Source organism: Phalacrocorax carbo, chromosome 17 (genome assembly GCF_963921805.1).
Source record: "Phalacrocorax carbo chromosome 17, bPhaCar2.1, whole genome shotgun sequence".
In the NCBI taxonomy this organism is placed as follows: domain Eukaryota; kingdom Metazoa; phylum Chordata; class Aves; order Suliformes; family Phalacrocoracidae; genus Phalacrocorax; species Phalacrocorax carbo.
The window spans coordinates 6,443,297-6,469,588 of NC_087529.1; the positions used below are offsets into that span (position 1 = coordinate 6,443,297).

Here is a 26,292-nt window from a genome sequence, read left to right on the forward strand (position 1 = left end):
AGGTTGTAAAATGATGGGGAGACCTTTCACAGCTTAAAATCTGAGGCTGAGTGAGAGATGGCCAGAAAGAGGCAGGTTGATCTAGTGGCCAATGTCCCTGCTCAGGAGGGATGGATCAGTTCTTATGAGATTTCCAAGTCACTTGGGCAAATGCTGGGGTCCAGGAAGACTTTAATTATTTAATTTAAAAAATTAATTTAAGAATTAAAAAAAAGAATTACTTTAAACCACTTAATACTATCTGAGCACCCATCCTTCGCCTATCATATTGGTGGCACAACACACGCTCTCACTCAAGAGGGTTCTAATTCTTTTCATGTAGGTCTGTGTGAAATAGGACCTATTTGCTTTAGCTAAGCACCTGACCCCAAAGCAGGAAGTATTTCCTGTTTGGTCTCTGATAATTTGGGGATCACAGAGCCCCTGCCACTGCAGTTGCATGTGCAGCAGTTAGCTCCCAAGTGAATGACTGGAAAAATCTCTTTTCTTAATGACTATTGTCCACTTGAAGGGCTGTCTTCCAGATTTGTCTAGAAATAGTGTGGTTGGATACCTGCCAAATTTTGATTTTTGATATCTTTTAATGGTGCTTTCATTTCCATTTTTGTTTATGCCTATGCTGTTCAGGAATGGGGAAGCTAGTTAGCAATATATCCTCAAAAGAAACCTGTTTCCAGGTGCTGGCAAATTGGGCTATAAATATACATTTGTGGCTGAGGGATGGCATGAACTCTGTATGAGGAGGGGGTGATTTATTTTGGGTATTGCATCCTCTAATGTGGGCTTACATGGGCAAGAGCTATTCTTCTGTGTGTCTGCATTGCTAACTTTTTAAAAAGTATTGAGGATTACATTGGAGCAGTTTCCACTCATCTTTCTGGACTCAGCCCAATCCCTATGTTTACCATAACTTTGTTCTGCTACTCAAAAAATCAGCTCAGTTTTACTGTGCCCAGTCACAAGGACCCAACCTGGGGGTGTGTATCAATTTATCCCAGATGGAAATAAGCATAACTTCTAGGCTAGGGTATTTGTCTCTTCTAAAACTCCATAGCATGACTGCTGCTGCCTGGCTGTCCAAGTTTGACCTATTTGTAGAACAGGATTTAGGGCCTGTTTGTGACATACCAGTAGAGCAGTCTGCAGTAGTCTGTAACATGCTGTAGTCTGTATTTATTAAGATAACATCATTCTTCTCTAATGGCAGCTGAGAGACCTAAGCAGTGAAACTCATTCAGACATGAGAAGGAGGAGAGAACCACATCTTTAAGAGATGAGCCTTGATTCTACCCTGGGCTGCCCTTCAGCTGATGGAAAAGAAATGCTTTATTTTCTGGGTCTGCCTTACTGGAAACACAGTAGCGTTAGAGCAGCATGCATGTGGTTCCTGCCCTTCTTATGAATTGTACTTCATTCTATGGAGTCAAAAAGTCTGTATTTTCTTCAATAGGTTCTTAGCTTCCAAGCAAAACCTTGAACTGGGTGATACACGTTTGAACTTTGGGGCCACTGTAGATTTATACTGAACTTCCTGATGTTAGGTTTATGTACATGTCTGTTCTTAGGTGTGAGATAAGAAATAGAACTTTTTTCTTCCTCAAAGGCTGAAGGGCATGGAGAACATCTGCCGTGAGCTGTGTTCTTTTATGTTAAAGCACATATGATTTGCAGCAAGGTAGTTGTTATGTTCCTGTAATGTATTTCCCACTATTCCTTAATCCATAAGACACATCTTTCACAGTACAGCAGATTCACAGCTTTAAAACTAATGGCCTGGCAAAGTTTTACAGTATTGGCCACCAAGTACTGTACTCATTAATGGCTTGATTGCTACCGACAGTCCTCTCTACAGCCTTTATAAAAAAGGCTGCCAGTTCTGTGAATCATGCAGTTCCTAACTTTACCTGCTGTCTGCTACTCATCACTAAAAGATGCAGTAAACACTTTCTAACCAGGTTGCCTAAGAGATTAGGTACTTACTCAGCAGGTGCCCAAATGCCACTCATAAGGACAGCCAGTATTCTTGCTGTCACTTCAGATGCCCAAAGGCAGAATGTAGGGATGACCTCCAGAACAACCAGCATGAGACAGGTGGAGATCACCACAACTCAACACAGATAAAAGTACCTTTTCCCAAATTATTTTCTCATGTTCTGATGAGCTTCTACTTGCCATCTGCCCTTTATACAGTCATCATATCATTATCTGTTCTTTCAGAGACAATTTAATTAGATCTTCTTTCAGTAGGTTTTAATCAAGTGTTATGGGGTTGCTGGTAAATTATTTACAGCTGTATCACTTGATGGAACACTTGGTCTGCTAAAGGTATCATGAAAGTGATGTATCTGTAGCAAAGACTACAGCTGGCTTTAACTCAGGACCCTGCTTGTGTTCCTTAGGGTTATCCAGTTGACATTAGACGAATGTCAGGTTATGTGAGCCCACTTTCCTTTACAGTAGTAGAAATTGAATGTGACTGTGCTGAAAACAAAGAAGTTGAAACAGTTTAAAACTAGGGTAAGAGCTGAATTTAGCTCTAGTCTCTGCTGGCTCAGTTCTTTTATAAGTGCCTTTCAAGGTTGAATACCTTAAACAATGTGGCCTTGACCCTCACTTGAAGCTCCAGCTATTTAAACAAAAGTGCTGCTGAACTGTCTTCAGACTTGGTCTGATGTAAAGTGAGTGGGGTTTGTTTTGAATAGGCAAGGTAGTAAGAAACAACACTTAAATAGCAAAGGATAATAAACTGAGAAAGTGGGTATTTTTATACAGGAGAATCCTTTCTCTGCCTTATTTCACCTGTCCCTTAAGGTGGTGAAAATTTAAGAGCTATAAGATATCCCTTCCCTTTTAATCTTGTTGGATCCTTGTTTCAGCAACATTACTTTTTTTCCAGTTCAGCTTACATTCTTTGTGAGAAAACCCCAGCATGGGAGGATACTAGCCTGCCTCCACCCAAGTACACCTGTAAGTTTACAGCAATAAACATCTTCCATTCATTGTTTACATAGCCTCTGAAGTAAAACGCAGTTTGAAGATGTAAGTGTTACAGAACTGTCACCTACGGAAACCTTATTCCAGGTATTTATTATGTTTATTTGGTATTTACAATAAGCATAAGCTTGGGTGTGTTTTTAGTGCTTAGTGTGTAGGCTGTAGATACAACTCAAGTTCCATTCATTATTGGAAAATTACTAAGTACTTTTGAAGAAGAGTTTGGTTTTCTTGCTTCTGTCAAATTCTTTCCAGTGTAGAATTAAAGGAATAGTTTTGCAGGTTCTTGGTGGTGTCTGGCTTCACTTGATGGATTCATAGTCTGAGGTAGAGAAATACAGCTCAGTTGAAGCTTTGTGATCCAGAATAGAGGACAGTAAATATTCCTTCATTTTGAAGGCACAAATCTCAGCTGAGTGTATGGAGAAAGGATATTTGATACACAGTGGAAGGCCGTATCTGACATCAGGTCAATGACTTTCACCCTGGTTTTATTATTCCTATTGGTAATGTAAAGAAACAAAGCCTGGGTTGACTTACCCTGTGCATCTGATCTATAAAAGTTGATGCAGAAATTGTGAAGATTTAGTAGTTGCACAGCCAAGTGCAAAATTTGATGTAGTTATTTTGCACAATATTTAAAACGGGACTTAAAGGGGTATACAGTGATTGTCAGAGTCCTGCTTCCGGCTATTCTGGCATTGCTGGTTTCCAACCTATTAAAAATTTTAATAATTTATACAAAAAGTGTCCTGCACTCAAAAGACTCGTGCTTCCAGATCAAAAGTTGCAACTTACTGCTTCACACCACTGCACAAGGACAAAGAACTGTTACCAAGATTACAAGACCATGGGACAAGGGCTTCCAACTTACTTTTCTTGCGTCACATATGGGGCTGATACCACAGTAAATTGGCATAATACCTTGACAATGATAGCATACCATCAGAGTTATTTCACCTTTCAAAGCCTGTGTCATGTGCTTGACCCCCCTCTATTGCTTTCTTCCTTGTTCCTCTCTTCGTATGCCAGCTTTGCTGCTCCAGCTCTTTCAGCCCCTTCACAGCATCCTGAACCAACTCTTATTTCTGTCTCTTCCTTTTGAGCCATGTATGTGGCAAGAAGTTTCTTGCATGGTGCTCTCATCCATGCCCCAAAACATGCAACTACTGCTACCCATGACCTAAATAATATGCACTGTTTGTATGAAGACTTCATTTGTTCACTCCTAGCTTTAAAATCTCTGCCACTGAAATGATTAGAGGAATGCTTTGAAGTCCAATTACTCTTAAGGTCTTTCTCTGCATTTTTAAGAGCTTTGAACCTTTTTCTGAGGCTGATAATGAACTATTAGTATAGTTAGGAATCAAGGATAGCAAGTAGGAAAGTGACTCCACCATTACCCAAGCCACGCATTCTTTCAGTGGATAAGTGCAGATGTTTGACTTCAGGACTTCAGGAAATGATGTTCAGGGAGGTCCTGGAAACCCCTCAAGAGACCAATAGAAAATTTAGCAGGTCATTGTATCGAGTTGGAGATCATCATTTGTCATGAGCCTTTTGTGAAGGAAAAGACTAATTTACAATCTTATTGTGTAGATATACTGGATGTGTCAGCATGTTTTGAAAGGCTCCTCAGAATGAACAATTGGGGTGAGAAGTTGTGTACTCTACAATTCTTCCCCCTGCAATAAGAGGGTGGACTGCCTACACTCAACCCATGCTCTTTTATCCTTCCTCATTCTCCAGAGTGATGGAGGGCTAGAAGGGAGTTTTTTAATGTTCGTAAGTGAAAGCTTAGCACCTTACAGTTTCGGCTGAAAGGAACTGAAAGCAACCCACCTATTCATGAGAGCGTTGCTACTAGCCACTGTTTTTCTAATCTCTCTTGGCAAGTAGCTAGGGCAGATGTATTTCAGAGAAAGTGCTTGTAGTCCTGATATTACTTATTATTTGGGAGACAGGACAATGTTGAATTTGGGATAAGAAGGGGTTTAGTGCAGTAAAAGTGCGGTTGTAATTCTTACATTGGAATGGCTGTTACAGATGGCATGTTTGAGACAAATGGAGCCTTAGCATTGCTTATCTGGATTGGTTATCTGAAGCAAACTCCTGACAGATTATCTGCTAGTCTCAAGGTTCAAGCTCAAGTGAAAGTATATGGTAGTTGGCTTTATAGCCTGGTCCCTTCCTTTCGGCTGCTGTGTAATCCAAAAGTTTTTTACTTTCTCTTTCTCCCATTGCTCTGGTTGTTGGTTTCCTATATGTCATCACTGGTCTGAAGCTTTGTGCAGCTGCTAGAAGAGTATTTGCCTTTGCAGCAGAAGGCAGGTTGCTCTGTGTCACTGAAAGTGTTCCCCTCCCCCAGACTTGGCTATTATTTATGCAACATGATCTAACCCAGAGTGGCTGGGAGCCGATGGTCCAGAGTTCATTTCCAGTTATTATTGTAGTACAGAGTCAGTCTGGTTAGAGGTACTCATTTCCAGCACAGAACATATACCCTTTGAAAGCATAAACAAACTCTAGGTCAGTTTTACTTAGCTTTATATACAAGTGTTTCAGCTAAACAGGAAGAGCAAGCTAGAGTTGAAGCACTGCAAGAAGCTGGGTTCAGCAGTCATCCATACTAAACTAAATAAGGTCCCTTCCAGTAGGAGAGATATACAAGTAATACTAAGCTCTAAAACAGCAGTGGAAGCTTCCCATTTTAGTCTCTAGAGATGTATTGAGTACAGTTCTTAGCTTTGCCTTGGTATGTGTTTGAACTCCTGAGCTAGGGCATAGCTGAATAAAACATATGCAGAATATCCTTGCTAGGCTGGGGGTCAGACTTCAGCAGATGTGGGTATTCTGACTTTAATGGCCTGAGCAATTACACCTGCCATCACAACCCTGTTATGGTATGTGGGCGTAGCTACTCTGGAGTTCAGTCATCCTAGTTACCACTACCTGAGCTAGTAATCTTAACTGCAATGCTTTTTTTTTTTCTTATTATCTAGGATACTACTAGAAGTCCTTCATAGACAAGATCACCCAAGGCCATGGCTTTGAAGGCAGGCATGTTCAAAAGCTGTTGATGTGGTCTCCTAGACTGGAGATTAAAGAGGCTGGACTAGGCGAATCACTACCCTCAAAGTATGAACTTCTGGCATTGGGGTAGTCTTTGGTGTTTGTACCGCCCCAACAACAGTACTCCGACTGTAACTATAGCTAGCATGGGTGCCCTGAATTAGTAAGGGTGCTTGGCTACTAGCAGTAAAGCCTCCCTCAGCTGTACTTTGCTGCATGCTAATACAGTAGTTTTTTAGATTTGAGGCTGAAAAGACACTTCGTACAGCTCAGTATCTGTACTTGGAGATGAGACTACCTTATGGTAATTCACTCTCATTGCCTTGTTCCAGCTAGTAATCTGTATGCTGCCCTGGGAAACGGGGGTCAGGCAGCTCATGGGAACAAACCAGTGTCAGAGGCTGTTAAATTCAAAGGCAAAGTTTAATAGGGCAGCACAGCCTCAGTGGGCAAGGGTTGCCTCTGAGCTGGACGAACAGGTCACACAGGTTTCCAGACAGTCTGTCCTGTGCAAGCAGAGGACCAAGGCTGCAGGAGCTGGACTGATACTTTGTAAGATCAAAGTTTAGCAGAGTTGAGGCTCCATCACGTAATACATTCAAGCTTTGTTTAGCTAGAGTCCATCAGAATAGTCACTAATTTAAGGTCTTTGCAGTTGATTACGTTCCTCCTACAAAGCACCACCTATATCATTAAATTCACAGCTTTTTAACCCAAGATTAACGGCTTCACTTTGGTCTTTCCTTTAGGGAGACACCAGCTTGGATATCATGATCTGACCCTTTGTGCCCTATTTAGGGAACAGAGGTCACTCACATCCTGCTTGTCTCTGTGAGGGTGACTCCTACTCTTCCTGTTGCCTCACTTTCTGTTCATGTCCCTACAGAATAGCAGGGGGAGAAGGAGGGAGGAATAGCAGGAAGGAAGGAGAACTAGCCCAGTACAAAACCTCACTCAACACACAGTCAAAGAAACCCAGCAACTGAGCAGCAATTTTATAGCAAACAGTAGAGCTTATACACATAGCTCACCTCAGTAACTTCAAAACAAAATTGGGAAAAAGGCAATAAATAAAGGCTTTCTGCAATGCCATTCTTCTGCTTCGTAGTGTTTCCCCACATCTCATGTTAAACCCAAACTTCTTCAACTAGTCCTTCATTCTCACTACAATACCACTGACTGCTTCAGTTTTCCTAGATGGTCCTAGGGTTTCAGAGAGGATTTTCTGCCTGTAATCCACTGCAGACAAGTCCCTGCTGTGTTTTGGGTGATTTGTTTTCCAGAATGCTGTTCTCCCGTGTTCCTAAATGCATAGAAGTAAATTTCTCAAACTGTTAAATCTCATAAATCTTTAGCTTTCTGCAAACAGTAGAGTTAAGTGAATACACTAGGAGTGTGAGTACTTCTACACCAAGAAATCAGGAGTGTTTTGGAGAAGAACTGATTCTTCAGCTGAGGATACCACAGACATAACTGCAATTTCTGTGTTCATTGTACTGTAGCCTAATTGTGAGATGTGCTTAGTCACCATGTTGCATGAGGGCTGGTTTGGGGATACTTCCCTGATGGGCGGCACGTTTTAAGACCTCATGGGTTAGCCTCTCTGTTCCCTTATGTTGTCTTCCCACTTGTAAGTCAACTACACTTCAGAGAAGTTTGCCTGAGACTGTAATGTTCTGGATTTTGAGACAGCAGAAGGGCTAACCTGAGGACACATAGGACTGCAGAAAGAGAGGGAATTGGAAAGATAAGCTGTGTGGATTTACATGTTTGTTTTCTGAGAAGGAAGGAGAGCTGACCAGGGAAGCAAACTCAGTACCATTCCCACTTACTAATGACATACCCAGCCCTAGAGGAAAGATAAAACTCATACAATCCATTGACTCAGTTTTATTTTTGAATTGTTTTAGGAGTCTTTTCTAGAGCTGAGCTATGGGTGAGCCACGGTGGCAGCTGAACCTCAGTTATGCTTGCGCAGATTTCTCATTCCTGTATTTCATGCCTCAGCGCTCCAGAAGCATTCTCTGAAATTGATGAGCAAACTGAAAATCTCTGATCCGCGCTGCATGGCAGAACAAAACACCAAAGTTTTCTTTTTTTGCTCTTAAAATCTGAAATAAGGAAGCTTGCTGTATAGGTTCAAAGCATTTTGAACAGAACGGGCTTTAGTGTATTTTGTTCTTTCTGACAATCCCAAAATGCAGTCTCATAGCAGCTTGTTAAAATAAAGCTGTTTTGCTGTTTTAAAAGACACTTTCAGAGAATGTGGCAAGTTGCCACATTCCAGTTAAGCAATTTCCTATAGTTGACATATTTTATTTTTTTAAAATATTGCATGGTTTTCTTGGCCACCTCCCTCCTTTATTTTCACTGCAAGAAGGAAAAAATCCCAACAAACAAACCAGAACACCCCCACTCCCGCCCCCCCCCCCCCCCCCCCCCCCGATGCAGAAGCCCCTACCCCAGTATTAATACCTGTACATTTGAGGTGAGTATTCTTTGGAAAACCATGGAAGGCGATGTCTTTCAGTGTCATGCTTGTGTGTTTTGATTCATTGTGTGATGTAAAGGTCTTCTGATTATAAACATCTGATCTCTTAGAAACAAATGTTAATATGGAGTGGTGGGGAATATTGGATATCGACTATCATGTAAATAAAAAATACTTTCTTTTAACACTTTGTTTTTCTTTCTGAATGGGTTACATATTTAGAATCCAGTTATAGTGCAGAGCCCAAAAGTTATAGTTGCATACCTCTTAGTTGCTCTGGAGAAATGGGTTGCTGGTGTATTACATGCTAGTGTAAGTGCATGATGGGTGAGAGAGGCATACAGCAGTAGAGAATCTGCTCCCAGAAGCTGAAGTCTGTCCAGCTGTGTGACGCTAAATTATTCTTAGACTTATAACTGTTGGTAGTACAAACATTTACATAAAGAAATAGAAGCTTTTATGTGAATAGGGTTTTTTGTCTTTTTCCCTCTTTTATATGGCTCCTCACCTGTTCTCCTCCAAGGGTATTCAGATGCATTCAACGAATCAAAGAAATCACTGCTTTTTGCTGAGAAGTTTCAGTGGAAATAACGCTAGAGCAAACTCCACTTGTCTTATCACGAGAACAGAACATGGAGCCTTGGCAGTGGTGACTGTAACATGCATGGCAAACTTGAATTTTTAAGAACTGTGGCTTTTTTAGAAATAGTATTTTCCTTCACGGGGGTAGATTTGCCTTTTTTTTTTTCTGCAGCAGACCTCAAAGGCAACTCAATAATGGAATTTTTGGGAATCCTCCCCTTACAGATTTCAGCTTGTGACAGTGGAATGAATGGGTGGTTGTTCAACCATGTAAAGCAGTGCAGCTGTATCTGATGCTGTGGTACAGTTTAAAAAAGCGAGGCTCACTTCAAACGCCATGCTTTTTCTCGATGATGTAAGTGGGTAGCAGTAACTGCCTTGCTCAGTTCGGTGGGTGGATGTGTGTCCTGCCAAACTGGGTTTTGCCAGGTGCACTTAAAAACCGAGTGATTTAAGAATGTCTGCTAGTAATTGAAAAGGAAGAAGGGCAGGCAAGTCCTCAAGGAAGCGAGTAATGTAGCTTCCTATTTCTGGGTGACTGTGCTCAGTCCTCTCTCTTATCAGAAGAAGAAAATGATTGGCAGTGGCAATGTTGTAGAGACAAGATTCAACATGCAGGGGTTTTTTTGCAAGCAGTCTATGGAAATGGGCTCCAGCACATGAAACGCTAGGCTGAGGACCAGGTCGGGCAGCCAAACTGCTTGTACTGAGCTGCTAAATGCCTGTGTTTCTAACCTAACCAAGCATAAGGCTCTAATGTCAGCTGTACTGTTAGGGTAACAGACAACACAAACAGCACCTAATCCAGCATTCTGGGAAGTCGGTGAATCTGGGAAATTAGTTTCAGATAACTTCAGTATTCTTTGAATCAGGTCACAGCTGGAAAGCTAATAATAGTCTGCTGCTCATTATTTGCACTTTCAAGATTATACTGTAAACAATCTAGTTGAATTTATAAATTCCCTTTGCCAAAACACGAAAGAGAGATAAGACTATGAAGAAAGGATGGAGGTAGAAAGTTTTCTTTGTTTTAAGATGTTTTGGGTTCAGAAGCAGGATACTAAAAGACTGCTGATACTTAGGGAATCCTGCTGGTTTTTTTCACTCATCATGTGATGGCTGAGCAGATGGAAGTTTTCTATCTGTGGAGATCCTCAGAAGAGCTGAGCTTTGGAAGGAGAGCTGATGTGCTCTATTTTCAAACTACTGTCTGAACCAAATGTTAGGAAAGCTGTATGTGGACGCTGACTTTTGTGCCTATGAGATAGGTGAGAAGCTATCTGCAGCACTGCTGGATCCCTCAAACATTTCTAGGGCTTCGCTGTATTTCTGGCCTTGTTACTCTGGAGGAGTGCTGTAGGAAGAACTAGTCCCAGCAGTGTTTTATATCACACATAACAGGAGGTGTAGTAAAGTAGGCTTTTAGAGTCTTCCATTGTCCAGGGGTGGCATTTCGCTTTTCAAAAGCAACCTAGGGAAGTTAGTATTTTCAGCAATGTCCAACTTAGCCATGTTCCTTTTGGAAAGATCAAGATGAAATACTGTAAATGAAAGGAGTCCGAAAAAAACCATGAGTGATGTTTGTATAGCTGAAGAGTTGGTTGGGTGCAGTGAAAAATTTTAAAGCCTAAGGAATGAATTTGTATCCAGCACTCAGAACTGTCAGTTTGCAGGCAGAAAAATACAACATAGAATCCCTTTGTCTTTCCCCTGCTCCTTAGGAGGGGAGTATTTCCATTACAAAATAGCATACAGGCTTGTTACAATGGCTTTTTATTTTCTCATAAGCAGGCATGTTTTTTTCTTGTTGCTGTTGCTCAGCAGAGTCCCTCTTCTGATGCAGTCATCTGAGCAAGAGATTGAGCAAAAATCCTGAACCCCAGAGGCTGCTGAACTTATTCTCTGGTGGATAATCAGAGGAGACGCTTTAAGACAAAGGGGATATAACTAAGCACATGTAATGCAAAAGGGGTGGTGAAGTATTTTGAAGAATGTTTCCCACAGAGGCTGTATAGCATGAAAAATGCAAGATGTAAAAAAAAAAAACCAACCTGCAAAGCTCAGCAGATGAGTGGATTGAAGGAGAACAAGTGTATAAATCATTTTGTAGAAATATTGCTACAGTCTCATACTCTGGGATTGTTTTCTGAATCTTGGAGTGATCAGGGGTTGTGAGTGGAAGCGATGGCAAATGTGAGAACTTTCCTGCTCCAAAGGCCTTTTTCCAATCCCCAACTGGAGTGAAAACTCAGGCTCAGATTTTTCACAAATTCTGCATAAAATAAATTTTGGACACACATGCAAAATGCTTACATTCTGATCCTAAACTGCACATTTCTTTTCATTATACATTTAGTGCAGAAATTAAGTCTTTTAAAATGCAGTTTTTAGTCAGAAAAATATGTTTTGAGAACTTTGATTTGTTTCCACAGAACGCTTTGAAAATTAGAAACATACCTAAATCACTTCCATGGAACAGACTTGGTTTTAACAAACTGTTTGTTACAATACATTTCTCTTAAACAAACAAGCAAACAACAACCAAAAAACCCCACCTCCTGTTCTGACTAGGCATGGAGGCAAATGTGCTGTGTGGAGTTTCTGTGGAAGTTCACAAAAGTAATGGATATTGTATCTGGCTTAAAGATGCTAGACATGGAGCTTGTTGTCTTTCTGTATGAGTGTGATCATTTTTCAAGTGTTGATTAAAATCTTTCCAGCCTGTTGTGTGATGCCCAATAGCTGTTGCGGTACTGTCTGTTGTATGGCTAGTTGTTGCTTGTCCATCTCCCATGTATTTTTCCCTATACAACTAAGTCAGCAACTATATTTTCATCCACTTTCCAAGTGGGAGCAACATGGTTTAGATGGAAGTCTCAGAGTCACAAAGAAACAATGTTCTTTGGTGGGGTGGGAGTCTGGATTCAGGTGTCTCCACTCTAAATACTATATTGGTACGTAAAATAATGGTTGAAACCCCATGTGGTTGCTACAGGCAAATGTTAACTGGTAAGACAGTGCCCCAAAGAGATTTTTGGAAAAAACAAAATGTGAGCAGTGAGCCATGGCAGCTTTCTCATGCAGTGACTGTGAAAAGGGAAATGTGACCCCAGTACTTGCCAAAATATCTCCATTCTTTCTAGCAGAAAGCTAATAATTTGGAACATTTCACAGAATAAGGTTTCTTAGCTAAGATTTCCCAGGGTGCAGAAACATAATGTCTTCAGCTCTAAGACCTGCAACCTGCTCCTACATAGACTTAAACTGCCCAGCAGCAGTTTGGGGAAGCATGTGTGTGTCAGAGGGAGGAGGGAAAGGTGGAACTCCTGAAGTGCTCAAATAATTGAGTCAAGGGAGCAGAGGATTTGATTTTATTGTGTTTTGTTTCCTTCCCTTGGTCTGCTAATAAGTCCAAGTGCTGCAGAGAACGAGCTGCTAATCTCTCTCGTTCCCCAGCCAGTACCTGAGGGAATGGAGGAGGCAGGAGGTATGTGAATATGTTTTATTTTATTGAGGCTTCAGAAATAGAAATGTGTAAGATGAAAGGGAGATGGTTGGGCAGGCAAGGGGACAAGAAATGTGAAAACCAGCTTTGGGATCAAGGACAGCATGCTGGGCAGTAAACAGCTTTGTTAAAGGAACTCAGTTCCTTCAGACAATACTGGGAGCCATGCAAGGTGTTGCCCCTTTGTCCCTTACTCTCTGAGAGCTGTGGGTGCTCAGTACCTTGCAGGATGAGGTTTGCAGTGAAGAGGAAAGGGAAGTGCAAGAATATAACGGAGACCTAGAATTAGTCATTCCCTTCCTGACCTTGCTGAAGGAAATGTCTGGCTTTATATTTTTAATGCTGTAACTCTACTTCTTTATTTGTGCTGCAAGTTTACACATGCACAGGTTGTTGGTTTCTTTGGCCTCCCCCACCATACAATCAAAAATACTTGATACATCTTTTGCAGATGTGTGAATGATCAGTGCAATCATAACAATCTTTAAAGGCCCTTTAAGTTTTGAACTTTACCGGGAGATCCATGGGTTGTAACACAACCTGTATCCCCAAAACATGACCTGGTGTTTCCTCTTCAGGTTATGAACCTTTTGTAATCTTTCTCCCTGTCACTTGCTGCTTTCTGGCTGCAGTCATTGTAAAACTGGCAAGGGATTTGGGGTACTTGTTTTCTTTATGGGAGGAGAGATAAAATGGATTTTTCAAGACACTACAGTTATCGAGAGAAGCACAGTATTAGTGTTATCTTTGGGCTGCAAACACCTCTGTATAACTTTATGGGCTACAGAAGGTAAGTTGGACAAGTATTTGTTTATCTGCAATACTTTGAGAAGCCTGTGCTGTATTAGGATTTGAGCACCTCATAAACTCCTCCCCTTTCCCCGGCTCGGTGGTGTGGGGTGGAACTGTGTACGTTCTAACAAACTAGGAAGTGACCCTTGAAGACTGTAAGATGCAGAACCATCAAAGTATATAAGCTCCTAACTCACTGTTGAGGTCTGAGGGGGATCTGGCCTGCAGTGGTTGGCTTAGGAGTGTACAAGAAATAGGAAGGAGAAGAAGGATCTGAGTCTAAGTTTCCCCAGCTGTCAAGAAAGATTTATTCAGGGCTGATCTTTGCTTGGAGCAGGGAGGTGGAAGTCTGGAAGCTCTCCAGATTTCTTTCAGTGCTGTTACGATGCGGATCAGTGTCTCAGCCATTGTAGAATCCCTGGAAGGGATCTCAGGAGATCCTTTTGCTGTCTTGCCAAAGACATCAGTAGTTCTGCCTAGCCCGTTTCTGACAGATGCTTGTTAACGACCTTGGTTGAGGGCCAAGACAGTTAAACTAGGCCTTGTAAAGCCTTAGCTGTTGAGGATCAGGTTCCGGACTGATGGTGATACTCTTCCAGATGGTCACCCAGTTTGAGCTGGTTGAGACTTGGCTGCGTAGGAACAGGTACAGGATCAAGGGACCCTGTGAAAGGAATCAAATGAGTGAGAACAGGAGGTGGGCTGTGTTTGGACAGAAGTATTCTTCATAGCACGGTAAATCCATAAGCCTGCTAAATGGCACATGCACTAATTTAATGAGTGGATGGGAAACATTAACAGGTCTGTAGGCCAGTTTGGAGTAATGATATCCTTCAGTATCCGCTTTATGCAGGAGGAAGTATTAGTCTTCCTGTGCTCCATATGGAAATACAGTTAAGCATAATGAAGCATGGCTGAGCTAAAGAAGCTAGGTGGGTGCTGGAGAGAAGTCTGAGCTGAGAGGTTGAGCTGGAGATCTGATGTGGCAGCAGCAGGGTTGTGCTCAGCAAATGGCAAGTACAGTTCTTAGTCTTGCAAACCTCGATTATTCTGTTGCAGTTGCATGTCCTCAGGTTAAAAAGGAAGGGGGAGGGCTTTCATTTTTAGCATGCAGTGCGTGCAAAATCTTTGATATTTAAGCAGAGGACTGTTCCTGCAGCTGCATTAGGCTTGGATGCCTTCCTAGGATGAAATCTTTGAAGAGAATCATGTTATCAGGCACAGGGAACCACTTGATTGTGCAGTTTCAACCTCCCACTCTTAGCTGGGGAGGCCTCAACTGAGTGTTTACAGTGCTTCATCACTAGGATTGTGAAAAAGAAAGGAGGGGAGAAAAAAGGGGTGGTATGTGGCCTCCAAGTGACCCAGAAATGATGCTGTCTGCATCATCTGACAAAGCAGAAATAACACACTCTAGTGTTTGGGCAGTGACTATTGTGTCAGCCTCAGGCATGACTGAAGGTTCAAAGGAAAATCCATCCATCTGGTGTTCTATCTCTCCCTATACTTCTACCTCTCTGTGCTTTTATTTACCAGTTTCTCTTAAGGCTTTTTTTTTTTTTTCTCCTCACTCAGAGCATACCTTGTCTGTACACTTCTCTGCTGGCTTGTGCTGGGTCTTGTTTTGCAGGATTTGTTTAGCAATGCATTGAGAAACTATTTCCTTTTCTTTTATAAGCAAAACCAAGTCCTTAAGTCAGCCCAGACACCCAGGTTCTGCAGAAGTAGCAGAAGTGCAGAAGCCACTGCAAGTAAGGCTGGCATCCAAATACGATGCACAGACCCTCAGCCAATGTGAGCTAGCACAGCTCCCTCACTGTGGCGTGCTGCAACCTGCAGAGTGGTACCGCAGAATGCAGCTGTCACTTGGAGCGCTCATTCCCATCCTTGTCATGGTTCTGATTTCCTCTGCTTTTTAGAAGTTCCATCACAGTCAGTCCTGCCCTGATCTAGTGGTTAGATCAGAGCACTGAAAGTTAGGTCTTTTGTGATCTGTTTTTAGAACTGCTCCTTGACTTTGTGCAAATTATTTTTAACCCTTCTTTCTCTTTCTTATTTTTTAATAATGTGCTACCACATGGGGTCTTGTGAGTATGTTAACGGTCCTAAGCTGTCTTTCAGCATTCAGAGCAGTGGCACCATTTTGCAAGCTCTCTTTTTCAAAGGAGACTGTGCCTGTGGTCCAGCATAGCAGTAACATACATACCTGGTGCCTTTGATTGCACTTGTACAGTCGATGGAGAGGTGGGTAGGAAACAGACCCAAGGAAGTGAGTATTCTGGCTATTGCTTTAGCAGAGCCAGAGCTAGAAGCCAGGCCTTGCATCTCACACAGGAGTCCTGTTCACTCTACCACGCTTCCTTGCTGAATGAGTCAGCTGGGTTCAAATAAGTAAATGTGAATTCCACAGACTGCAAGTCGGTGTCTGACATTTATGTGAGCTCCTTTTCTCAGATATGATCTCAAATAAAGAAATGAATCTGCTACCAGATATTTCTTTGTAATGTTTTATCTGCCAGCTTGGCCTTACTCGTATGTGCTGGTGAAGATACATGTCAAAATGTCATCCTTTAGTGGATTCAGTTAAGTTCTTTTTGAGGGCAAAGCCATGGAGTGAGAAATTGAGTGACTTCAGTTTTTAGGATACAAATAATTCCTGGAAATGTCTTTTCTTGGGCTGTGCATTCTGCTCCTGTGCAGCCTTTCTGCTTGCCTTGAAAAGATCTGTTTGAATTTGATGCTGGATTCAAGGTAGCTTTGAAGTTTGTGAGATTATAAGACTCTCCAGCTGAACCCTGCATTATCTGAGTGTTCCTAATGAAAGCACAGATGGGAAGGATCGTTTTCTGTGTGGTTGAACGAAATGTTCTATGAACAGGTTTGGATGAGTTTTCACTGCAAAATGAGCATATGTCATGTTAAAAGGGTACAGACCCACTCCCTCCGTTCTGCCAGGCAGATTTGGTGTTAAACCGGTCAAAACCAGGCATTGGTTTAGTTCTCCATACACAGGAAAGAGAACAGTCCACACTGTTAGTAAACTATCTTTATACCTATATGTGCAACAAGCTAGTCCTCTGAACACAGGGGAAATGAGAATTTCTGAGACTTCAGTTGCTGCTTGGCGATGCTATGATCAGATGATGATAACAATTAGATAGCCGGGGGGTATTCAAATGAGTCAGCTGCTTAAAGCTTAAGTTCACAGAAGGAGCAGCTCAGTATTGGGTCCTGTGGTATAGAGGAGTTGCAAAGACAGTTGATTTGTTGTCAGCTGAAGGGTATTGCAGACCGTTACTTTGAATCAGAACTGTTTGGGATGGTTGACTGAACAGTGGGCCTCTCAGGCACGCATGAAGTGGCTTGCCCTGCGGCTGCAGATCCCTGACGGAGCTGAGACTAGAAGCTATGTCTTGTGATCCTCCATCCATCTGCTCCTGGCTCTGTACATGGTCTGCAGGACAAACCAGGAAAACCTCAGTGCTATTTCTGTGTAATGATTCTTTGGCCTTATTCTTGTTTCCTCTGGTCGGGCACTTGGTCCTGGTGTATTTCTTTGGGTCTCCTCTGGCCCCAGATAAGTGCTCAGGCTCAACAGTGCTCTGATCACAAACCGTGATTGCCTTGATTACTGCATACCATGGAAGGCTCTGCTCTGGACACACTGCGCATTGCTGCACTTCTGTCTGAACTGGAGAAACCAACCAGCATTTCTACTGTTTTGGTATTTGCTACTTTCTGCCAATTCGGTATCCCCTCCCTGTTACTGTGACTTAGGTAGCTTTGTTGTGATCATCTTGCCAAAACCCATGAAAGAAGGTTTATTCTTATGGCCGTTTCAAAGATGGGGATCTGAGGCAGAGCAGAGAGCAACAACCATAGAGTGCCAAACAGTTACCCTCATTGCTGGGCTGTACTTATGTGCAAGCAGCTGTGCGTGCCTTGCACCGGCGAGGTCAGGAAGGTGGTGTTTCGTGTGGTGTGCCGGCCATCTGCACAGGGGCCTTCTGAGCTCTTGTTCAGATCACAGGTTTTTTCCCAGCTCTCAGCTTTCATACCTCAAAGCAAGCAGCCTTGCATGCAGAATAGCTTGCACTATAAAAATGAAGTACTAGTTCTCTCCTTTGCATGGATCAACTCAGTTGCACCTTTCTCTTTTTTTAATTCAGATGACTTTGAAAAAGGTGTCCTGAAGTACACTCACATTGCTGCTGGTCTCTGAATGGTTGTACAGATCTTTATCAGTTTCTCACATGGTTGCCGAGTATGACTTCAGAGACAAATTTGGCAACTCAGATTCTGTCCTTTTCCTTTTTATATTCTCCTCAGTGCTCAGGTTGCTCAAGATTTTTTTTTTTTTTTGTGTCAAACTTAGGGTTTGTCTGTATAAGGGCACTGGGAAAACAGGGAAGAGTCACCTAAAGGTGTGAAGTGAATCCACTTTCACTGGACGTCTTAAAATGAGTCATCTGACTTTCTCCAGCGTCCCATGCAGAACACACACACCCCACCCCCCCCCCGCCCCGAGATCAGAAGCTTTGTCTTCTGTTTCAGGAGGTGGAAATGCAGAACCTCCCTCACTGTATGTGCTACTGATCCAGCTAGGGCAGTGTCCTGCTCCAGCAGTAGCTATTGCCTGATGCTTCAGAGAGCGCACCTTTGCCCTCTGGGTCCTGTTCTTGGCAGGAGGTTAATAGAAGAGTTCCTTCCTGATTAATTCCTGTCTAAAGGAAGATAGATGATTTGCATTTCTCTTAGCCACATGTAAAAGCTGGGTCATACATTGATCTAATCCTTTCCAAACTTCAGCCACCGGCTTGTTAAATTGCAAGGCAGTAAGTGGTTGTAGGCTTGGAAGTATTGGTATAAGCTCATTATTTATGTCTTTTCAAGTGCTGCCAGACTCTGCGAGATTTCATCTCTTGGGACAGGAGAAATACAAGCTGCTTTTGAACATGTGCTTGATTTGTTGATTAAATAATGACAATTGTTTGTTTTGGGGATTGCAAAAACCCCTCTTCTAAACATTGCATATGTTTCAAGTCATCAAGGGAGGTTGTAGGCATCAGTAAGTAGAACATTGTAAGTTTTGTGAAAATGTGAAAACATGGCATTTGGTTGTGAAATGTATAACTGAATCAAACTTGGTCTCAAACTGTTGATATTCTCAAGAAATCTCAGCTGGCACTGCGGTAAAGCAGAGTCCCTGTCAGAGTCCCTCTGGTCGTCCCCAAGTTGTTTAATGTATAATTTCCATTCTGTGCCTCAGTTTCTTTTTTTGTGAATTGAAAATAATTATTTTTGCTGCATTTATAGAGTATTCCAAGATATGTAGATTAAAATAATGAGAATATGCTAGGGAAGACTTAAGAAAAATGCAAACTCTTCTCTCCTCTGCTCCTTTCTCCCTGTTTATTTGGGTCAATTGCATTGAATTCAGACTGGTTTTTGGCCAAGTGCAAAAGCTGCAGTAGGTTTAATGTGCTTGCCTGTTAATGACTACTGGAATAAGATGCCACTTTTCTAAAAATGAATAAAACAATTGACAAGAAGCTGAGAGGCAGTTGACCCCCAAATGCATGAAACTTAATTTCTCTGGTTGGGGACCATAACTATTAATATTCTCTGACAAATTAAGTTAGGATATGATTTCTGATCAGAAGTATTTGGGCTGCAGTTCAGATTCTGCATTCTTCTACCTCATCCTTGCAATATCTCCTTGCTTGCCAAGGACTCCTGAATTTTCACCCTGATGTCAGTGAACTCATTTTACAGACGCCATTGCTTTATTATGCTGTGTCTGCAGAAGTGCAACTGAAGAACTTGTGGGCATTTGTTTTTTGTTCACGGTCATTTAAGCTCCCAACTGTTAGCTTGAGGTCATGGATGTGGGCAAACTCAAGAGATTTGTTGTTTATAAATAAAATACAAGCGTGGCAGTTTTTTCCTAAACATCTTGGGCCTGATTCTCCCATATGCAGTAAAGAGATATTAATTTAAAAAGCGCTCTGAGGAGGAGATGAACATGTATCCAGACCGCACCTTGCAGCATGTGCAATTCTTGGATAAAATAAGAACTGGGTGTCCTGGCCATCAGCTACACCAGACAGAGAGAAGGAAGGCTCTGCTGGAGCACACCCTGTAAAAAGCGGTATACTCCAGCTGCTCCATATCCTGTCTCTGTTCTTGTTCTTTCCCATCGTTGTGGGTTTAAGGCAGTTGGAGTATCGCTGCTTCTGTTGTGGGGTTTGCCATTTGTGATGAGTAGGATGTGCCGTTTGGCAAGCAGGCAGTGAATAGCTTACTATTGGCTTTATCTCTCTGTCTAGTTTGTGGTTGGAGACCTGCATGTTGTTTGTGGGTTTTTACGTGCGTCACCGAACCCAGAAGTTTTATTATATTCTCAGAAAAGGGTTTTGCAACAGCTCAGCTATTAAAGCCAAACCATGTAGTTTAGTTAAAAGTCTGGGCAGGAAATAACAATATGAAATTCATCCTAGGGGAGAAGCGTGGTACATGTAGGGTGGGAAGAGAATGCAAATATACTATTTATAGGACTTGGGGAAAACAAATTTGGACTTGAAGAGTAAATGTGAAGGAGTTATCATGGGAAAACCAGACTTGGCAATCTACGATACTCAGATCTGTGCTGTCAGACTAGTTTTCCATTTCTGAGAATTATATTTTTGTTATATCCCAATGAAGAAGAAAAGTTTGACATTGAAATCTGTGCTGCATAGAGTACCGTCCAGCGGTATCCTTTTAGGAGTTTATGCAATGGATGAGACTTGTCAAGTGAAAATATTTGAACCCGTATTTTTTAAGCAGTACGAAAATAGTTGAAGACAGCGCCTGCTCCAGGGAGTTTGTGATACAAGCAGGCAGAGCCACATGCAGGATGGAAGAGGAGACAGATTATTTAATTTGCTCACTGTCAGGCAGCAGGTCAGTGACAGAGCTAGGGGTGGAGTCCGGCTCCCTGGAGCTGAGGCCCAGTCTCTTACTCATTAAATGTGGTGCTTCTGGCGTTACATTGAGATTGGTGAGGAGGACTTTGTGGGGAATGCAAGAATGGTGACTGCAGCTCAGAATATCCTTCCTCAAAGCAGCTTGCTGTCCTCATGATACTGCAGATTGTAATAGGATAATCTGGGGCCATATATTTTTTTAATAATTTCTTCTACTTAATTTGTGATTTTTAGTTTATTAATAGATGCTAAGTCCTTCTTGCCTTCCACCGTGGATTTTGGAACAGATTCCCACACCTTTTCTTGCCACTGTCAGTGCTTTCAGTTCCCTGCTTTATACTGGGTCATGTGCTACTTTTAAGGCATTTGCATATCATTAGCGTTACATATAACTAAGTGTGGAGCGCTAGCTTTAGAGAGTATGCTGATACCTCGTCCTGCTTCCAGGAAAATAAATCTTGCCTGATGGGAGGTCCTACACTAAAATAACAGATTATGATCAGACTGAGGAGCCGAGCTGGTACTTTTGCACATAGACCTGTCACGGCTGGCTGTACCAGTTTTGAAATCACTTTGCAAACAATCTTGCTTCTTTCCCTAGGTGCTCAACAACCTTGAGGTATGCCCAAGAATGTGGAAGGGGTGAGGTGACCCGGGGGAAGAAGTAGTAACATACCACCCTACCCTGGGAATTCTACATACCATGGTTTACAAATGTGTAGCTGACTTGTTTGCCTTTGGTTGGATTTTGTGGTTGCAGTTTGATATTGAAGTGCATATCGTCATTGAACCTTGCTTGGAATGGCCTCCAGAAAAAGGGAAGGCTTGGGTGATTTCTGTCTTCCTTCCCCTTTCCATGGCATATCTATTGCATAGCCAGGAAGTTGCACTATTTTTGATTTATGTAGGCTGACTTTTGGCATATTGGGAGGTATTGAGTAGTCAATCAAAGTTCCTGCAATCTTGTCTTCCTGCTTCTAATTAGGGGACCTTCCCCCTCTATTCATACCAGGTCTTCATTGCTCCTATTGCCTCCATTCCCACTCTATGCTCTTGGTTAACCTCACTTCTAGCCCATGGGTTGCCAAGATCCCCTCTTCTTTGAGAAGGGAAAAATGTGCTCCCCTCACTTTTCCTGCCAGGGCTTTGGCTACGTTCGTTCCTGTCTTTACCTGCAGCGGAAGTCCCTCTTTCTCATTTTAATCTCTTCCCTCCCTAACGTCTTTTGAGGGAAGAAGCCAGGATGCAAACATGGTACATTTGGAGGCGATAAGAATAGAACCAAGTATCTTGAGTGGAATGAAACCCTAATTATGAGAATGTAGGCCTGTCCTGTTAAAAAAGGAGGTTTAGGACAGATAGGCAAAAGTCAATGAGAGTTTAAGAGCCTCAAAGAGCCATGACAGCATTCAACCTAAACTGTCCAACAACTGCTTTAACTGTATACTTTAACAGTATTTCAAGCTGTTGCCCCTAATGTGGGAGTTACTCCTTGAGCTGTGCACAGACTTATTTGTAATGGCCAGGTAGATCTGCAGAGTTGTGCTGCATGTAATGTGGGCCAGCTGGCTGTGTCAGGACGTGTATGATACAAAGCCAAGCCAGGAGGTGGGGGAAAAAGTGCAATGAGAAGCAGAAAATATTTAAACCAAGCTCTTAGCAGGAAAATACTTGGAACAGCATCTCCAAGCTCATTTCTGACCTGACTGTGAACAGGAGAGCTCACTAGGTAGGCTGTTATGGGAAAACACATATGACAGAGAGAATGCAGAAGGTCATGACTAAGCCAGCCAATGACATCACCGGTGCCCCTTGCCTGCCCTGGGTTAACTCCGAAGGAACAGGGCGCGCATACTCCTGAGACCTTAACATAGAGGTGCGTACAACTGAAGGTGCAGCTGTGCAGGAGAGTACAGCTGACAGCAAGTCTAGGAGTTATGGGTACAGGCAGAACAAACTGCAGCGGTGTTTAAAAGGCACACAGCCACACTAGCATATGGCGCTCTGCTGCGGGAGCGAGCTGGCTTGTCTCTGATCGGCGCAGAGTACAGGCACGGGAACGTGGCTGTCGGTGGTGCCCAGGCCTCTGCTGAGCCCATCGCCAGCCCCTTTGGAGTCCAGCTGGCTTCCGCAGAACCATGGCTGCCTGCCGGGGTCTGCCCTGCCCTGCTCTGCAGCATTGGATCTGACTAGAGAAAGCAAACAAAGGGTGGAAAAAGGAAGTGGTATCATCCCCTTTTGATAAAAAGAGGTACTGAGACTGAGAACGATTGAGTGGGATTTCCAAGGTAATTTCTTTTAGGTCTTATGCTCCCAAGCCCTGTTAGGAAGTTATGGTTAAAGGTTCCTCTAGTTTCTGACTCTGGTCAGAGTGAAAATGCAAAGGGATGGCTGAGTCTTCCATGACAAGCCAGTCCTTTTATTGCACAGCTGCCTCTCCTAAGGAATGCACTGCATTTTGTATTCACTGTGTGAAGATTTTGAATTATTTTTGTTTATATTAACCCACTTTTTGATAAATCTCAAACTTCCTGACATTGCTGCATTGAGAAGTGTGTGGACGGAAACAAAGTTGTTGTTATACCTGATAGTTGTGAGGAGTCAGATTGCTTATCAAACAAAAACCTCAGCTAAATTTATAGGAAAGCATAAGCTAGAAACGCCTTATCAACAGCTGCTGGCTTTCTTCATTACACAGAACTGCTGGTTCTGCTGCTAGAATGCAACCAACCTCCAAGAAACATCCAGTGTAGTGTTTTGGTTGGGGGCTGCTGCCGCCACTTGGCTTCCACTAGCTTCAGCTGCAGCTACAGTGCAAGTGATCTATATGCGTCTTCCATTCACATGGGAATAGCTTATTTTGAAGTTGCAGCCACAAACATTGAGCTGGACGTGCTGGTCTCTGACACTGAGGTGGGGTCACTTCAGTCAAATGTTGCTGCAATCTGCTGCCATCCCAAGGATGGCCTTCAGGGCTTTTCCTACTCTAGACTGTCAGTCTTTACCCATATGCAAAAAGTCAGGCCCACAATGGCTTGAGCCCCAAGACATTGTGGCTGTAGCTAGAATCATTGTCTCATCAGCCATTCAGAAAGCATAGTATTAGCAATGCAATAACTTAGCAGAGCGTAGCTCCCCTGAGCAAAAGTATAGGTCCTTCTGCTCAGTGCTTGTTTATGGTTAACTGGTTTCGATGCAAGTTCTGTTGTTATCCCCTGCAGAGCCTTGCTTATTTAACAGGGTTGTGTGTAAGAGCACATGGATCAGCCTCATGATTATCCATTTGCAGGACTGGGTCACAGTAAACAAGATGAGAGGGAAAAAGAATTTCCCCCTTTCAATAAAACAAGTGATTCCCGTATATTGCCAAGGAAGAATTTGTATTTTTCTAGGACAGTTACTACAAAGTAGTAGCTCTCCCAAACTGATGAGCAGGCCAAAAGCATTATGCTCCATATGGGGGTTGTTCAGCTGAGATCAAATGCAGTATCTACTTTCCCTGTAGTATCTGACATGTCCTTTATCTGGGGAAGGAGGAGATGATCTAATTCTCCTTCCTGTGTATACTGAGATTGTGCATACAAGTCATGTATAGCATCATTCAGATACATAGACCAAAAATACTTTGAGCAGAAACTTAAAAAGGGAGATATTATAATGGTTAAAGAATCCGTGTGTGTGTTTGCCTTTTCATTTGTAGTCTGATCTTGTCCCAAATGCTAAAATTTGTTGCCTAAGAACATATTTTAGTTTATAAATCATGGATCAGCTACCTTGCTTTGAGGCACTGTTTTGTTAGGAAGGTTTTGAAGCCTAAGTCTGCCCCATGGGAATGTGTGGCATAGTGAGAAATCTTTTGAGAATATTTTCTTTTTGGTAAGCAAACATAAGGCACAAATAGTATTCCTTCTTGCCTTTTATTTTCCTGTGTCTGAGTGGAGGTTTCTGTGTAGTGCATTTGGCCTGAGAGGGTCAGGTGATAAAAGCTTTGGAATAAAACCTTAGGATAGAACAGAAGCCGTACAACAGTCATCTAGTCCAACTGCCTGAATTTTTGTTCTTTAAAGATAATTGTTTTTAATGTTGATTTTGTAATAGAAATGCCCATCAGATAACGGGCCTCAAAGTCTTTGGGTACTTTGGCTATTCCTGCCTCACTGATCTTCTCATCCAAGTTAGTCCTGATGTAAGCGAATATAATAAACATATGGGAGCAATGGATGAGAGGGCAGATAGTCCTGTATGTTAGACCAGCGATACCCGCAGCATCCAGAATGAGGTTGTGTGTACATGCAGTGCCTTTAAGCTGAATGTAATTAGTTGTTTCAAATGGTTTGGATGCCCTTTCTGACATGATACCCAGCCTGTGCACAGAACTTTTGTTGATATGAGTTCAGAGGAGTCCTGCAGGGATGGGCCCTGCAAGCTCTTCCCTTCTGCTGTGAAATGTTGAAGAATAAAGATGCTCGGTGTGAGGGAAGTGCTTCCCTGTGTGAATTTCCCTGAGTGCTTGTAAGAATATGTCATTTTTATATCATGAAGGAGCCCCACTCACAAACCAGCATCCCCTTTGGCTAGGTACCGTTCAAACATTGCCCAGGAAGATGACAACCTATCCCAAGGAACTTAACTGTTTACTTTCTGGATCCCAACAGGTGAAACTGATTGACTACATCCGGAGACAACGGCAGTGTAAGCTGAGTGTGCCCCTGAATGACAGGACAGCAGAGCTCAACAGCTACCCAAGATTCAATGACTGGTTAGACATTGTCAATGTGAGGAAAGAAGTTGTACAGGTAAGGGGAAGATGACTCTCAGCACAGAACCTTCCCACCCTTTCAAGACATTCCCAGCTGCCTGCTGGGTTTAAGTTAGTTTCCTGAAATTACTTTCAGACAAGGTGGGAGTATGTGGGTACACAGAGGGACCTTTGGTGGAAAGGGTGCTTCCTGTCTCCCAGAAGCACTGATCACCCAACAGGAGTGCTGAAGTTCTCCCTTCCCTTTGTCCTCCTTCCTTCTCATAATAGCATTTGAAGCAATGCCCCACACATTGCTCAGTATGAGACAAAGGTCCTGCATTACCAGGACCTCCTCTCCTTCTGCCTGCTAGGGCTGAGAATGATGCCATAACTTAATCACTTACTAACTTTTAGATAATAATAATGCTGTACCATACTATATTCTGTGTCCAGTACTAGCCAAAAAAGGACCAAGAGTTACAGTTTTGTGCACTGACATATCCAACAAATGGACAAAAATGTCAAGCTGTGACAGCCTAGAGTTTTCTTATTTCTAAAAGTGTACATGCTACCATTATAAATTAGTGAAGATCCAAAAATAGCCAATAGCACTCTGTCCGTCTAAACTTAGACTAGCAAAATGGGTCAGAGTTTACAAGTTTGTCCCAGACTGATGGTTTTGAAACTGTGTAGCCTCACAGCACTCAGACTGCAAAATCAAGTGGACTGCAACCCAGTAATGGGCAGGTGGATTTTGATCTGGATTTTGACTGGGTGGGAGTCTTTGCTCAGAAACAAGAGAGGTTTTTTCGTTTTATACACACACGTACACCCTTCCATGAGTAAAGTCTCTGATTCAAACTGATACCAAAGAGCATTGCATCAGTGTAAAAGAATGGAATGAATAACTGTCCTGTGGTGGTCTGTGTGGTGGCTGGCATCAGCTGTTCATGCTCGCAGACCATGGCTCCTTCAGATCTTTACAGTTTAATTCTTAACATGCAAATCACTGGAAGCCTCTTCACTGCACAGAATAATCTGATGCTTCTGCTGGAATCAGAAATGACCAGACAAGCCAAGGCCCCCAGCTCTTCTGTCTTACACTTCTGGGTTTTTTTTCAGAAGAGGAGCCTGAAATCCTGGCTGC

The 26,292-nt window shown here is 42.5% G+C and overlaps 1 protein-coding gene across 1 annotated transcript in view; it reads left to right on the forward strand.

The window, feature by feature from the left end:
* The window catches only part of KSR1 (kinase suppressor of ras 1), a 79,155-nt gene that overhangs the window by 13,501 nt on the left and 39,362 nt on the right, over positions 1–26,292 (forward strand). Inside the window, exon 2 of the mRNA XM_064468344.1 lies at positions 25,060–25,200. Within this exon, the coding sequence (XP_064324414.1) occupies positions 25,060–25,200 (141 nt within the window). The remainder of the gene's footprint in view (positions 1–25,059; positions 25,201–26,292) is intronic.